Raw genomic sequence first — 16,909 nt, forward strand, 5'->3', positions numbered from 1 at the left:
GCAGGAGATCCCAGTTTGATTCCTGGGTCAGGAAGATCCGCTGGAGAAGAGATAGGCTACCCACTCCAGTATTCTTGGGCTTCCCTTGTGGCTCAGCTGGTAAAGAATCTGCCTGCAATGCTGAAGACTTAGGTTCAATCCCTGGATTGGAAGACCCCTAGAGAAGGGAAAGGCTGCCCACTCCAGTATTCTGGCCTGGAGAATTCCATGGACTGTATAGTCCATGGGGTCACAAAGAGTCGGACACGACTGAGCAACTTTCACTATGTATGTGTTCACTATATACTGAAGGCCTCTTATGTTGGGTGCACACATATATATTTACAATTACTATGTATCTTCTTGGGTTGATTCCTTGATCATTGTGTAATGTCCTTTGTCTCTGGCATTGGTCTTTCAAGTCTGTTTTGTCTAGCTATTTGTACTCCGGCTTTCTGTTGATTTTCATGTTCATGCAGTACCTTTTTGTCTAGCTATTTGTACTCCGGCTTTCTGTTGATTTTCATGTTCATGCAGTACCTTTTCCAGCCCCCTCATTTTCTGTCTATGTCGTTACATCTGAGGTGAGTCTGTAGGCTGCATATCTTTATGGGTCTTGTTTTTGTATCTGTTCAGCCACTCTCTGTCTTCTGAATTGAGCATTTAGTCTATTTACATTTAAGATAATTATCAATAAGTATATTCTTTTTGCTATTTTTTAAAATTGTTTTGGGGGTGTTTGTGTAAGTCTTTTTTTTTCCCCCTTCTTGTTTTGTTCTCCTGGTTTGATGACTATAGTGTTATGTCTGGATTTATTTTTTGTATGTGTATCTCTTACAGATTATTGGTGGTTATCAGGAGATTACTACCATACATACACATATATAATTGTTTTAAGTTGCTGATCTCTGACTTTCAAATGTACTTTAATAATCCTGCATTTGTATTCTCCCCCCTCGTGATTACTGTTTTTGATACCATATTTTAAAATCTAAATGTTGTATATATCTATTAACTGCTTATGGTGGATATAGATGGCTTTACCACTTTTGTCTTTTAATCTTTCCACTAGCTTTGTACATGGACATTATCCTTTCTTTACTCTGTTGGGTTGGCCAAAAAGTTCATTTTTGGTTTTTCAATGCAGATGTTTTATAGTTCAATTAAAATGCATTAATAAGTGATCCTCCAAACATACTTGTTTGTCCTTCTTAAGGAATACATGCAGGTCTTGTTTTATTGCACTTCACTTTATTGTTCTTCACAGATAATGCGCGTTTTTGCAAATAGAAGGTTTGTGGCAACCCTGTGCCTATCAAGTCTATCAGTGCAACTTTTCCAAAAACATTTACTCACCTCATGTATCTGTCACATTTTGATAATTCTTAAAACATTTCAAACTCTTTCATTATTGTATTTATTATGGTGATCTGTGCTCAGTGATCTTTAACATTACTACTTTAATTGTTTGGAGGCTCCGTGAGCCACACTTAATGGTGCGCAGTAGATGTTGTGTGTCCTGACTGCTTCACAGACTGGGCGCTCCACCGTTTTTCTCCCTCTTCTCAGGTCTCCTTGTTCCCTGAGACACAACATTATTGAAAGAAGGCTGATTGATAACCCTACAGTGGCCTACCAGTGTTCAAGGGAAAGGAAGAATTGCATGCCTCCCAGTTTAAATCAAAAGCTAGAAATGATTAAGCTTAGTGAAGAAGGCATGTTGCAAGCCAAGATAAGCCCAAAACGAGGCTTCTTCTCCAGTTAGCCAAGTTGTGAATGCAAAGGAAAAGTTCTTGAAGGAAATTAGAACTGCTACTCCAGTGAACATAGAAATGATAAGAATGCAAAATAGCAGTATTGCTAATGCTTGTCTGGATAGAAGATCAAAGCAGCCACAGCGTTCCCATAGGCCACAGCCTAATCTGGCGCCATGCCCTGACACTTGCATTCTTTGAAGGCCAAGAGAGGTAAGGAAGGTTCTGAAGAAAATCTTGAAACTGGATGTTGCTTCACAAGGTTTAAGGAAAGAAACTGTCCCCATACATAACATAAAAGTTCAAAGTGAAAGAGTAAGTGCTATGTAAGAAGCTGCAGCAAATTATCCAGCTAAGATCATTAATAAAGGTGGCTATAGTAAACAACAGATTTTCAATGAAGTTAAAACAGCCTTCTTTTGGAAGGAAGATGCCATCAAGGACTTCCATAGCTAGAGAGGAGAAGTCAGTGCCTGGCTTCAAGGCTTCAAAGGACAGACTGACTCTTGAGTTAGGGGCTAATGCAGCTGGTGGGGCTTCCCAGGTGGCTTGGTGGTAAAAACAATCTGCCTGCCAGTGCAGGAGACACAGGAGTCGTGGGTTTGATCCTTGGGCCAGGAAGATCCCCTGGAAGAGGAAATTGGTAACCCACTCCAGTATGCTTGCCTGGAGAATGCCATGGACAGAGGCTCTATGGGCTGTAGTCCATGGGATCACAAAGAGGCAGACAGTTGAGCGACTGAGCGTGCACGCACAGTGCAACTGGTGACTTTAAATCAAAGCCAGTATTCATTTTATCATTCCAACATCCTAAGGCTCTTAAGAATTATACTAAGTCTACTCTGCCTGTGCTTTAAAAATGGAGCAACAAAGCCTGGGTGACAGCACATCTGTTTACAACACAGTTTACTGAATATTCTAAGCCCACTGTTGAGACCTACTGCTCATATAAAACGATTCCTTTCAAAATATTACTACTGCTCATTACCATGCACCTAGCCATCTAGTGGGAATGTACAGTAAGGTTAATCTTTTCCTGCCTGCTAAGACACATCCATTCCAGTCTGTTTTAGTTCACAGATTCCTAAAATGTCGATGTTCACTCTTGCCATCTCCTGTTTGACCACTTCCAGTTTGCCTTGATTCATGGACCTAACATTCCAGGTTCCTATGCATTATTGCTCTTTACAGCATTGGACTTCACTTCCATCACCAGTTACATACACAACTGGGTATTGTTTTTGCTTTGGCTCCATCTCGTCATTCTTTCTGGAGTTATTTCTCCACTGATCTCCAGTAGCATATTGGGCACGTACTGACCTGGGGAATTAATCTTTCAGTGTCCTATCTATCTTTTTGCCTTTAAATGCTGGACTGGATGAAGCATAAGCTGGAATCAAGATTGCTGGGAGAAATATCAATAACCTCATATACACAGATGACACAACACTTATGGCAGAAAGTGAAGAAGAGCTAAAGAACCTCTCGATGAAAGTGAAAGAGGAGAGTGAAAAAGTTGGCTTAAAACTCAACATTTAGAAAACTAAAATCATGGCATCTGGTCCCATCACTTCATGGCAAATAGATGGGGAAACAATGGAAACAGTGACAGACTTTATTTTGGGGCTCCAAAATCACTGCAGATGGTGACTGCAGCCATGAAATTAAAAGATGCTTGCTCCTTGGAAGAAAAGTTATGACCAAACTAGACAGCATATTAAAAAGCAGAGACATAATTTTACCAACAAAGGTCCATCTAGTCAAAGCTGTGGTTTTTCTGGTAGTCATGTATAGATCTGAGAGTTGGACTATAAAGAAAGCTGAGTGCCAAAGAATTGATGCTTTTGAACTGTGGTGTTGGAAAAGATTCTTGAGAGTCCCTTGGACTGCGAGGAGATATAACCAGTCTATCCTAAAGGAAATCAGTCCTGAATATTCATTGGAAGGACTGATGCTGAGGCTGAAACTCCCAATACTTTGGCCACCTGATGCAAAGAACTGACTCATTTGCAAAGACCCTGATGCTGGGAAAGATTGAAGACGAGAGAAGGGGACAACAGAGGATGAGATGGTTGGATGGTATCACCGGCTCAATGGACATGAGTTTGAATAAACTCCAGGAGTTGGTGACGGACAAGGAGGCCTGGCATGTTGGCAGTCCATGTGGTTGTGAAGAGTTGGATACGACTGAGCGATTGAACTGAAGACATATCCATTGAAGCCCTTGAATTATGGAATCATTTCAATTTTCAAGTTTTATTAGTTGATTCATTTTTTTTAAGGCTGCAGCTGCTGTACAGATTTCTCTGTTGGACCTGGGCAAAGTAAGTTGAAAGCCTTCTGGAAAAGAATCACCATTCTAGATGCTATTAACAACATACCGTGAAGAAGTTAAAAGTTCATCATTAATAGGAGTTTGGAAGAAGTTAATTTCAGCCTTCATGGATGACTTGGAGAAGTTCAGGACTTCCATGGAAGAAGTAACTGCAGATGTGGTAAAAATAGAGAGAGACCTAGAATTAGAACTGGAACCTGAAGATAGTCCTGAATTGCTGTAACCTCATTTTAAAACTTGAACATGTGAGGAGTTACTTGTGGATGAACAAAGAAAGTCATTTTTTGAGATGGAGTTTACTCCATCTCAGGAAGATGCTATGAAGATTGTTGAAATGAAAACATAGTGTTTAGAATATTACATAAACGTGATTGATAAAGCAGCAGTAAGATTGGAGAGGATTGTTTCCAATTTTGAAAGATGGTCTCCTGTGGGTAAGATGCTGTCGAACAGCATTGCGTGCTACAGAGAAATCAGGTGTGAAAAGAAGAGTCAGTTGATGCAACAAACTTCGTAGTTGTTTTAAGAAATTGCCACAGCCACCCCACCCTTCAGCAGCCACCACACTGATCAGTCAGCAGCAGACGTAAGCCCGCATGGACACAAAAGCCTCTACCAGCAAAAAGATTAGAACTCGCTGAAGGTTCAGATGATACTTAATATTTTTTTAGCAATGTTATTTAGACATAATGTTATTGCACACATTATAGGCTACAGTACAGTGAAAACATAACTTTTATACGCCCTGAAAAACCAAAAAGTTCTCGTGGCTCTCCTTACTGCTCTTCTAGCTTTATTGCGGTGGTCTGTTCCAGAGTCAGTAATATCTCCAAAGTATGCCTGTGGAGTCACTCAGATCATTTAAAGTCCTGTTTAACTAAAAGCTTCCCAGGTTAGGTGGTACTGCTTCTTCTTATTTCTTTTAATTTTACCATTCTGCTGTTCAACTGCTAGTGTACATCCACAAGGGGAAGCTTGAATATATAACTTAGGAAAGACAAGCATGTGTTCACCTGTGACCTATCTTATCGATGCTGCCCTCTCTGCCTCTCTTCCGCAAATTAAAGACTTCATCTTTCATGCTCAGCTTTTAAATGCGCTACTTATCTTTCTTCATTTCTCACCAAAACCTTGTCCCCCTCAACCTAGGAGTTCTCTTACCACTTTTCTAGGGAGTTGATCTGGTGTGATAATGAGAGAGGATTGTTGTCATTACAGGAACTTGAGCAAAGGAGCTAGGTTCTTGGTCATCCTCATAGAAATATAAATGAATTTTTCTATGAACATATTATGGTTAATGGTTGGTAGCCTTATTAACATTGCTTTCCTGTATTTTAGGTTGAATAGACTCTAATATTACTGCCTGGGAGCCACATTGTATAGGATTTTTAAATTTTCTTTTCTGTCTGTTGAAATAAGTCTTAGGTTTTCTTCAATGTATGTATAAGCTGGTTTATAAGTTGAAAATTACCTATATATATAAAATTTCTCCCCAATTTACATACTCATTTAACTTCTGCCCATGTTCTTGAACATTTCTAATCAGAAATAGTAATGAGTGGCTGCCACACTGCTGCCGCCGCCAGACAATACTATGAAATCTCCTGGAGGAGGGATAAAGAATAAATTGTTTCAGCAGGTTCTTAGTGAACCCTGAATTTATAATGCATGCAGTTTGCCCATCATCACTATCACAGAAGCATTCAGTAAGGCCCTTTGCATTTCACTAATGAGAACACTTTTACCTTTATAAGCAGCCCTTCTCCAAGTGTTCCTGAAATCTTCAAATATGCCTTGTACCTATGGATGCTTGTGAATAGTGTCACCTATCCACAGACCTACAGTCAAAAGCCCTTCTAAGTTCCAGATGTATTAATTAAATATTGAATGTGCGTTATAGCTAAAATATAATATGACTCACAAAGAGTCATAGCTAAAATAGTCATTTTCTTGGGGTCAATTTATGATATAACAATTGTATATTAGTGTGATATGTACGGACTCTTGAGAGTCCCTTGGACTGCAAGGAGATCCAACCAGTCCATTCTGAAGGAGATCAGCCCTGGGATTTCTTTGGAAGGAATGATGCTGAAGCTGAAACTCCAGTACTTTGGCCACCTCATGCAAAGAGTTGACTCATTGGAAAAGACTCTGATGCTGGGAGGGATTGGGGGTAGGAGGAGAAGGGGACGACAGAGGATGAGATGGCTGGATGACGTCACTGACTCGATGGACGTGAGTCTGAGTGAACTCCAGGAGTTGGTGATGGACAGGGAGGCCTGGCGTGCTGCGATTCATGGGGTCACAAAGAGTTGGACACGACTGAGCGACTGAACTGAACTGACTGATATCTTGGATCCCTTGGTGCATTTTTTTATGAAATCAAAGTGAACATTATGGACATGAATTACTATTATATAGTAATTTTGCAAAAATAAAAAATAGTTCTTGAGTTTCTGTTCATCTGTAAGGATAATTGGCATGGAGAAGCTTGGCAGATAATATAAATCTTGTTTGTCATAGATCTGTTAGTTTTGTCTGAAATAAATCCTCTTTCCATATTCCCATTTTTCCAATACCTGTGTATATTGGAATACACAGACGTGCACACACACACACTCACAAACCATAAAATCAGTTTCTCAGAAGAATTGGAGATTAAATAAATCAGGATCTTTGCCTAATTTTAGTTACTCTCTTGAGTTATTTTAAAGAGGTGAAGCTATAGCACCAGATTAGTGCCTATGACAAATCTAAGCATTTAATAGTTGACAGTTTTTACTATCAGGGCCTGTGTTCCCAGTACTTTTGATCCATGTATGTCGTTACAGAATGGTGTGTGAGATAACCACATTTATTTAATTAAAATGGCAATTAAAGTTCCATAATCTATGTCACCATTAAGTCAGCAAAAATAAGACTAGGAGCTGATTGTGGCTCAAGATCATGAATTCCTTATTGGAAAATTTAGATTTAAATTGAAGAAAGTAGGGAAAACTACTAGGCCATTATAGTTCAAGGGATTGGATCTGATAGACAGTGTGCCTGAAGAACTATGGACGGAGGTTTGTAACATTATACAGGAAGTGGTGACCGAACCCATCCCCAAGAAAAAGAAATGCAACAAGGCAAAATGATTGTCTGAGGAGGCTTTATACGCTGGATTTAGAAAAGGCAGGGGAACCAGAGATGAAATTGCCAACATCTGTTGGATCATAGAAGAAATAAGTGAATTCCAGAAAAACATCTATTTCTGCTTCATTGACTGCCTTAAAGCCTTTGACTGTGTGGGTCACAACAAACTGTGGAAAAGTCTTCAAGAGCTGGAAACACAAGACCATCTTATCTGCCTCCTGAGAAACCTGTATGCGGATCAAGAAGCAACAGTTAGAACCGGACATGGAACAACAGACTGGTTCCAAATTGGGAAAGGAGTATATCAAGGCTGTATATTGTCACCCTGCTTATTTAACTTATATGCAGAGTATATCATGTGAAATGCCGGGCTGGATGAATCACAAGCTGGAATCAAGATTTCTGGGAAAAATATCAGTAACTTCAGATACACAGTTGATATCACTCTAATGGCAGAAAGCGAAGAGGAGCTAAAGAGTCTCTCATGAAGGTGAAAAAGGAGAGTGAAAAAGCTGGCTTGAAACTCAACATTCATAAAACGAAGATCATGGCATCCAGTCCCATCACTTCATGGCAAATAGATGGGGGGAAAATGGAAACAGTGACATATTTTATTTTCTTAGGCTCCCAAAATCACTGCAGATGGTGACTGCAGCCATGAAATTAAAAGATGCTTGCTCCTTGAAAGAAAAACAGTGACCAACCTAAACAGCATATTAAAAAGCAGAGCCATTACTTTGCGAACAAAGATCTGTCTAGTCAAAGCTATGGTTTTTCCAGTAGTCATGTATGGATGTGAGAGTTGGGAGTATAAAGAATGCTGAGGGTCAGAGAATTGATGCTTTTGAACTGTGGTGCTGGAGACGACTCTTGAGAGTCGCTTGGACTGCAAGGAGATCAAACCAGTCACTCCTAAAGAAAATCAATCCTGAATATTCATTGGAAGCACTGATGCTAAAGCTGAAGCTCCAGTACTTTACATTAAGCTACTTAATGTGAAGAACTGACTCATTAAAAGACCCTGATTCTAGGAAAGATTGAGGGCAGGAGAAGAAGGGGGTGACAGAGAAGGAGATGGTTGGATGGCATCACCAACTCAATGGACATTAGTCTGAGCAGACTCCGGAATACAGTGAAGGACAGGGAAACCTGGCGTGCTGCAGTCCATGGGGTCGCAAAGAGTAGGACAGGACTGAGAGACTGAACAACAACGAAAATTACCCAGCAGTAAAGTGGATGAGCTGTCAGTACATGCAGTGACGTGGATGAGTGTCAAAATAATCATGCTAAGTGAAGACAACCAGATGAAGAATACATACTATTCGATTCCAAATACATAGAAGTCGAGAAAACATAAGCAAATCATTCATGACAGAAAGCAAATCAGCTGTTGCCTGCAGGTGAATAGAAGAGAGGAGGGGATTACACAGGGTTATGAGAAAACATCTACAAGTGACGGGTGAGTTCATCATCTTCATTGCATGGGGGTATACATACGTCAAAACATGAAATTGTATACTTTTTTGTATAGTTTTATATTAAGATATATTTACAATTTGTGTCAACCATGCCTCAATAAATCTTTTTTATAAGGACTTGCTCTCATGGAACTTACATTTTATTGGGGAGGAGACACAATTATGACAGTAAACCTGTATTTTTTCTGCGTGTATATATAGGTAGATGTGCATTGGATGTTGAAAAGTTTCTGAAGAGAGAGCAGTGTGAGGGTAGAAGGTGGTGGGCGGGGCGGGCGGGCGTCTGAGAGAGGTGGTCAGGTAATGCGGAATCATGATATCTGAACAGAGCCCAGTTTGAGCTCCCTGTTGTAGTGTGAGAACTGCATAAAATTCGTTTCAGGTTTTTTTTTTTTTAAGTTTCAGGTGGCCATTCTCTCTCTCATCTAAAAAGATAACATCTTTCCCTTAACTTGAAGGCAGATTTAAGTTTCTGCCTTCAGAAGGAAACAGATGGGAAGGGTGGGCAGAGATAAGCAAAACCTAGTCTGCATTCTCAGTAGAAGCCATTTCTGCTCTAAGAATTTCTTGTGCTTAATTTCTTATTAGAAGGGTGATACCTCTTTTTGGAACATTTGTAGAATGGTGAATCAGAAGGAAAGTTACAACCAAAATCCCTGTCTTCTAGTTGCCTGCAAGAGAGGCAGTTATCCCTCTGTTTTCTTGAAGGAAAAACCCAAGTTCTGCAGTCACTGTCACCACTGGTGTTCTTGTATGTCTGTGATGCCATTGAGGGATTTGCAAACTCATGCTCTTGTGGAACTTTTATTTTATTGAGGAGGAGGTGTAATGGTGATGTACATGTGTATGTGTCAGATGTTGAAAAGTCTTGAAGGAGGATAAAGCAGTGTGAGATTGCACTTTTGAATGAACAGAAGAGGGAAGATTTCCATCACTGGTGTGATCTGCTTGCTTGTGTCCAGTCATCCTAACAGAGCAGCTGGAAATATGTTGTTATCTTAGCAACAGCTGATCAGTGCAACCTGAATTTGATTCAGTCCCCCCAAGGAAGAGTGCTTGCTAGTGATAGAGACTTGAGAAAGAATGTTCAAAAGAAAAGAAATTTCAAATGCTTTATAACATGTGCTATAAACTGAAATGCAGTCCTTTATTTTGAAAACATGCTTATAACTTTGCTTACCCCTTGGTTTTTTAAAGCATAGTCCATCTAGAGAATAATTTAAAGATCTTTGTCTTACTATTTAACATAAATTTGGTGACAGGAAGTGTGGAAAGTGCATTGAGTGATGCCAGTTGGGTATTTGTTTCTATAAAATTTTTATAAAAACATACTAATTTCTGTCATTCTGTTTTTCATTTTTCTGTCTTCATGGTATTCATCAGAGCATCAGAATGAATACCACCATTCATCAGAGTAGCTCTGGGGCTGGGCTCCCTATGTTAAAAGAAACCTGTAGACTCTCACCTGTGAGGATGGGAGCCCTGAGGAGCAGAAGCCCCCTCCTGGCTCCAGTCCCACTGGCCAGTGGAGGCTACCGATGCAGAGATCCACATGGCTCAGGATTCTGTAACCTTCAGCAGCCCAGGACTTTTCCCCCACTGCGTGCCTGCTGCAGGTTGGAGACAAATGAGTCAGTTCTCTCAATCCTTAGAGTAGTTCCTCCTAATCTTTTGGGTCATGGTTCCCTTTGAGGAGCTGATCAAATCTATGAACAGAACGTCTGCACATCACTTCAGGGGCTGCCACAAGCCCCTTTGCCAGGTACAGAGGCAGCGCTCTATTTGTGACCTAGGTAATAACTGTGTTATTAAGTTGCATTTTTAATAATGACCTGTTCAGCCAGGCACCTGGAAGAGCTAGGGAAAGCCAGCAAGTGCTTTTCCTGTAGCAGAAGACCCTATGTTCTGTGACAGCAGTCCAGATCCATTGGTTTTGTATGTACTTTCCTAGGAAAAAATATTGGGACAGACTTTTCAATATCCTCTTCCCATTCTTTTCTTTGATTTTCATTTGTTCTATTTCACATAACCCCTCAAATGTTACATAGAACAACCAAGTCCTACTGTTCTCTGTTTAGACTTAACTTTGAAGCCAAATACCTCCGACCATGAAGCCAAAGACACACCTGCCTTGTACAGTCACCGAGAAGTCTAACCTCATACACGATTCATTCAATACTCACTCTCTAATTTTATCCTAGAAATGTATTTTCCTAAATTAAAGTCTGTTAATAGTACCCTTTTGCTTCTTACAGCTTGTACCTCCTTTTAAGCCTCAAGTAACATCTGAGACAGACACCAGATATTTTGATGAAGAATTTACAGCTCAGACTATTACAATAACACCACCTGAAAAATGTAAGTAAATCTAGAAGGCAGTTGGTAATGTTCCAATATAATTGAAGAAAACAGCCATTTTTTAAAACTGATTATTTTCTAGTTCAAATTCCATAGTGATATAATTCTATTCCTTTTAAGAACATGGGGTTCTAAGTGGAAATACTTAAAGACAGGTAGCTAAGAGAAAAGTTTTTTTGAGTAAAAAAATTATATGTGGAAAAATTGTAGACTTGAGAATTGTAGACTAAATTTTAGACTAACTGGCTCTTTTCTGCGTGCATGGGTGCTGAGTTGCTAAGCTGTGTCCCACTCTTTGCAACCCTAAGGACTGGCCCACCAGGCTCCTCTCTCCATGGGATTTCCTAGGCAAGAATACTGGAGTAGGCTGCCGTTTCCTTCTCTAGGAGATCTTCCAGACCCAGGGATCGAACTTGCATCTGCTGCGTTGGCAGGTGGATTCTTTACCACTGAGCAACCAGGGAAGCTAATTCTTCCCTACCATTCTCCAATAAATTATTTTGACCTCAACTAAAAGGATTCTGAAATGAAGACCTCCCTTGTTACCCACTGTTCATTCAGACACTACCTTCAGAATTTTGGTAATTCTGGTCTCGTGCTTACTTAGCAGTTTTTTAAAATTCACTTTAAACTGAACCACCCTTTTTTGCTTAGCTTTGTCTTAAGCATTAATATCTGTGAAGAAATAATTTAGTTTGCTAATAGTTTTTGATAGTTAAATTACAAATTTATTAAAATTATATGTTCATGTACCACTTAAAATCGTACCACATGTACTAGCGTGTACCCCACATTTTAATGAATACCTTTCCCTTAATGGGAAGAAAAGTTTATAAAATATAATTTATAAGCTTTCTTACATGTTGACAAAGGCCTGCATCTGTCATCATTAGTTTAGGACTGAGGCCAAAATTGAGTTTCAGGGACAAATTTGGATAGCTAGAAGATTTCTTCAAATCACACATCTTGCGGCTCACACAGTAACGTCGTATTAGTTTTTCCTCCTTTTTTTCCCTTTATATCCTTCTCTACATTTCCTCTCCTCTCTTTTCCTTTTTAAAAAGCAGACCAGTTGATAGTGCTGATTTACACTGAGCATCCACGAGAGGGAAGATTGAAGTACTGTTGCATCGGTGGATGTGGTCAATGCTTACAGCTTTGAAAGGCAAGATAGGAGTCGTCTAGGCTGCGTTTTTAATCTGAGACCTGTGGCTGACAAAAAAGAGGGATCATAAATACTGTGAAATGAAAAATATGTGTGCATATATACTTTTCTTTCTTTAGATTTCCAAGAATTTAAGATCCTCTTAACTTTCATTTTATAAGGGAAAAAATTAAAACCCAGAGAGAAGAGGAGCTTTCCCAAGTCCCGCAGGTAGTATTAGCTGTAGTCAGGAGCAGGAGTCACAGCTTGGCCAGTGGTAACGTTGGTGACCTTGTGAACTGGCAGCATACTGAGGCCCTGCTCGTCGTGTGTCACCAGTGGTGGGTGCAGGGCTTCATTGCTAGAATCAGAATCTCTGAGAGCTGAAGATGTTAGAAGGCCTGTGGAGTTGTGGGCAGTCAGCTAAGGACCATCTGAATAGGAGCAGTGGGCACAGCCATGGCGTGGTTTTCCCTGGCCCAGAGTAGGCTGTTGGTGATACAGTTTTTAATTGTCTGAAATTCTGGGCAACACCATTGAGTTGTTGGACTAGCCTAGAAGTACTTCCACCAGAGACCGTTTTGGGGGCCTCCTCATTTGTATATAACCTTAATTGTAATCAGACCACGTCATTCTCCTGCTTCGAACCCTCCAGGGGCCTCCCAGCTGCACTGTGAACCTAGCCGCTGACCCTGGCTGCACAGCTGTCAGATCTGGTCCTGTCCCCCTCTCTGACCTCATCCTGTCTGTCTTCTTTGCAGTCCCTGGGTTCCAGCCCCGCTGTAAACACACAGTGTGCCTCAGGACTGTGTTTTCCATTCTCTGCCTGGAATTCTCTTTTCCCAGACATACACATGAATAATTCTTACTTGTCCTTCAGATCTCTAAGTGTCACTGTATCAGAGCACTTTCTTTAGCCTCCTTACCTTAAAAACAATGCAGCCCCTCAGACCCCATCACCCCACCCCCTAATTCTGTACATTGACACCTTTACTTGCTGGAATCCTTCTGGTTAATTTGTTAGTTTGTTTTACTGTCTGTTTCTCCAGCTTGAACATGGTAGCTCTGAGAAGAAGGATTTGGTTTGTCTTATTTGCTGCTAGCCCCAGCTCTGAGTTAGGTACCTGGCTCAGCATAGGTATTCAATGAATATGTGTTAAGTGAGTAAAGAAACAGTCTCTAGTGAGGCCTGGGCTAGGAGGAGGCCCGGCTCGCTCCAAACAGTGCTGCTGCCCATCCCAGCCCAGAATTTGTGTTTGGCTGACGTCCTTATGCGATTTCACACGGAGCGTGGTGAGGTTAAATAGAGCTTTTGGTATTCGTGGACTCTAACTCTTCAGTTCAGTTCAGTCGCTCAGTCGTGTCTTAGGACAAGCTAAATGTGCTATTTTGAGAGTCATAGAGATAGGTAGGCCATGTAAATGCAAAACCATGAGTGCAAATTTTATTCCAGAATGTTAAAAGGAAAATACCAGTGTGGAAGAGAAAGGTGGATTGAAAAAGCCCTGGACTTGGGCCCTGTTTGTCTCCCAGCACCCTACACTAGCTCTGGAATGTGGCAGGTCACTCACTCTGTGTGCCTGAGAAGCCGTCTCTTTAGGAAAGGCACCCAGAGTTCTATAGGTTTAAATAACCCTTTTTATTTTATTGAAGCATCAGGTTAACCACAACCATAGTGTCCTTTGATATGTGTGGAGAGTGATGATAGGTAAAAACCTAGCAAAAAAGAGCGGGCGTGAGTGGAGGGGCATGGGGAAGGGACTGCTGAACTGTGATGCTGGCAGTGGGCGGGACCTTCCCTGGCGCTGAGCCCTGGGTGGCCCCAGAACATGCCTCCAGCAGCATCTGGACTGACAGGAGTGTACCCCAGTCTAGGGGCAGGACGGCCCTGTGGATCTGCTGTCGTAGTTTCTGATTCAGGTTTCTAGAGAGAGAAGTCAGATGAGAAAGCTCAGTGGGGTGGGCTGTGGCCAAGGGGCGGGCACCAGCCAGGCTGTCCTCTGCGGCTCAGCCCAGCGTGGCTCCCAGGGCAGGCCGTGGGGCTGGATCCCTGCCTCAGGGTGTGGCCTCAGTGCTTGGGGTCTGCAGCAGCTGGCTTCTTCTGGGCACAAGGGCAGTGTTTTCACTTGGGTGATCCCTGGGTATATCCTAAATCCCCTTAAGAGGCAGATCAAAGGAAAATCTGTGAAGCTGTGAACTGTGATTACATTTAACATAATCTTTTCTTCTTGCAGCTTTGAATAGTGTTGCTGGTGAGAGACCAGTGCAGCTCTGAAGCTGCGAAAAGCACAGAGGTTTTGTTCACAAAAGGCCGCAGTAGGACCATTAAGTTAGCGATTGTCTCCCCACTTGCCACCTTGCTTTTGTAGAACAGAATGGAGTTATTTTTTAGAACAAATCAGCAGTTAGAGAGGCAAATGTTCCTTTTTTACAAACAGCTGCAGTAATATGCCAGATTGTCCTCACTGGTGTTAATTAATTGAGCAGATTTTGGAATGTGTCTTCTTGCTTTACATCCATTAACAGTCCTCTGCCTTCCTCTTAGAGAAAAAGGGGATTTCTTTGAGCTTTTGCTGCCATATAATTACTTTGGTTAACGTTCTCAGGAAATCAGGCAACTAATGCTGCCTGGGTCCAGGGATTCGGTTGTATAATACAGGGTTGATCACCCTGCTATTTGGGTTTTTGCACAGTTCACGTCCATTATCATCACTGTTCCCTCTGAACCTGCTTTCTGAGTGGGAATGCATTTATATGCGTTGACTGGGTGTGAAGGCCTGGCTTAGGCAGCCAGCTGCCCTGTCAGCTGGCACTTCCGTGGAGTGCTCCTTCTTCCTCAGCCCTCCACTGGCATGCACAGTACCAAGGGCTCAGGGGAACCCCTCATTCCTGTCCCAGCACCTCCCCGACTCACAGTTCCTCTTGGGGCCATGAACAGAGACTTGCCCCTCACTAATACCACGTTCAAAAGAATAGGAGGGAAATGGAGAAGGTGATGTAACTGACTTTAAAGAAGATCCAGATGTGGGGCCCTCGCAAGGTTATCGATGAGATTTATACTTAGGTTCAGAAATGGGATTAACTTGTTCCTAAAGTGTCAGAATGAAAAGTTTCTCTTAACTATGCTACCTCATAGCAATAATAATCCTCGAAAAGGAAATCCAACCCCTCCTCCTGTCACGAGCCTGACTGCCCTGGTCTCCAGGCCTTCTTACCTTGGTGCAAGTCCTGGGTGCAGCCCAGGGAGCTGGGCAAGTCCTTCTGTGTCCGAGGCCAGACAACGTCAGACTTCCCACACATGCTGTCTGTTCACTGTGCCAAAACACACCCAGCGAAACAAAGCTGCTAGTGGGGAGAACTGTTCTTTGCAATGTGATTGGCAGAGTCTGAATGTTAAGATTTCAGCTGTCTTTCTGCTAGAGCAGGGGGTCCCCAACCTCCAGGCTACAGACCAGGACCTCCTGTTGGATCAGTGGCATCATGAGATTAGAAATAAGGTGCATAGTAAATGCGTTTGAATCATCTCGAAACCATTCCCCACTGCCTGGTCCATGGAAAAATTATCTTCCACGAAACTGGCCCTGGTGCCAAAAAGGTTGGGGACTGCTGCTCTAGAGAGTTTTTATAGTTTGTGACTCAAAACAGATATGCCATCCTCTGTGTCTTCTGTCTTTAGTATATCTGAAAATACTGTGGAAGGTATTTGACCTAAAAGATGCCTGTGGTTTGCTTGGTACCTAACCAGTTATTTTATAAGGAGGCAGAGATTTTCCTAAATCACAGTGCTATCTGGAAATGCAGAGTTTAAAAGGTCTATTTGCAAGAGGAGGGTTTACAAGGAGCAGGGAACCACAACTGCTTCTTGATGGATTATGTCCTACCTAAGAAAATGATATTTTCTGGGATATTCAAGGCTACAAATTTTGGTTAGCAACTTGATCCCATTTCTGATGATGTGAAAGTCACTCAGTTGTGTCCGACTCTTTGCGACCCCGAGGTCAGAATACTAGAGTGGGTAGCTGTTCCCTTCTCCAGGGGATTGTCCCGACCCAGGGATCAAACCCAGGTCCGGGATTGAACCCAGGTCCAGAATCTTCTGTTAAAAATAGAGTGCTGAGTTTTCCCTGGTGGCTCAGAAGTGAAGAATCTGCCTGCCAGTGGAGGAGATGGGTTCAATCCCTGGTCCAGGAAGATCCCCATGGCTCGGAGCAACTAAGCCCATGCGCCACAACTACTGAGCCTGGGGGCCGCCACTGCTGAGCGCACAACCCCTGGAGCCCGTGCTCTGCAACAAGAAAAGCCGCTGCCCCATAACTGAAGGGTAGCCCCCACTCGCCACAACTGGAGAAAAGCTTGCTCAGCAACTAAGACCCAGTACAGCCCAAAATAAGTAAATATATTTTTTAAAGAATTTTTTAGTTAAAAAAAAATAGGATACTGAAAAGAACAGTGAGGAAAGGCGAGGGCAGCAGTGTCTGTTATTCTTCAGAGGAATGCAGAGCAACATCCTTCTTGTGTGACAGGGTCAGTGCCCACGGTAAGCAGGGTCTGGCCTGTGTTCCTTCTCCCATTCTGTGGAGAGACCGGAAAAGTAAAAGAATTGGTAACACGTATTTCCTATATATATTTGAGGAAAGGGAGTTATTTGGCTCGAAGAAAAGAAGGTTGGGTATTTGAAAGACTCTCACTTGTTTCATATAGGACAGCATATGACCAAAGGCACTTC

The 16,909-nt window shown here is 41.9% G+C and overlaps 1 protein-coding gene across 7 annotated transcripts in view; it reads left to right on the forward strand.

The window, feature by feature from the left end:
- The window catches only part of AKT3 (AKT serine/threonine kinase 3), a 281,775-nt gene that overhangs the window by 258,309 nt on the left and 6,557 nt on the right, over nt 1-16,909 (forward strand). For all 7 annotated transcript variants that reach the window (XR_011560999.1, XM_070768863.1, XM_070768861.1 and 4 more), the window contains one exon: nt 10,937-11,039. Coding sequence is in view for 6 of the 7 variants with exons in the window: in XM_070768863.1 (XP_070624964.1) it covers nt 10,937-11,039 (103 nt within the window). In the remaining variant the exon portion in view is untranslated. The remainder of the gene's footprint in view (nt 1-10,936; nt 11,040-16,909) is intronic.

The sequence above is a fragment of the Bos indicus genome, chromosome 16, assembly GCF_029378745.1.
Source record: "Bos indicus isolate NIAB-ARS_2022 breed Sahiwal x Tharparkar chromosome 16, NIAB-ARS_B.indTharparkar_mat_pri_1.0, whole genome shotgun sequence".
Classification (NCBI taxonomy): domain Eukaryota; kingdom Metazoa; phylum Chordata; class Mammalia; order Artiodactyla; family Bovidae; genus Bos; species Bos indicus.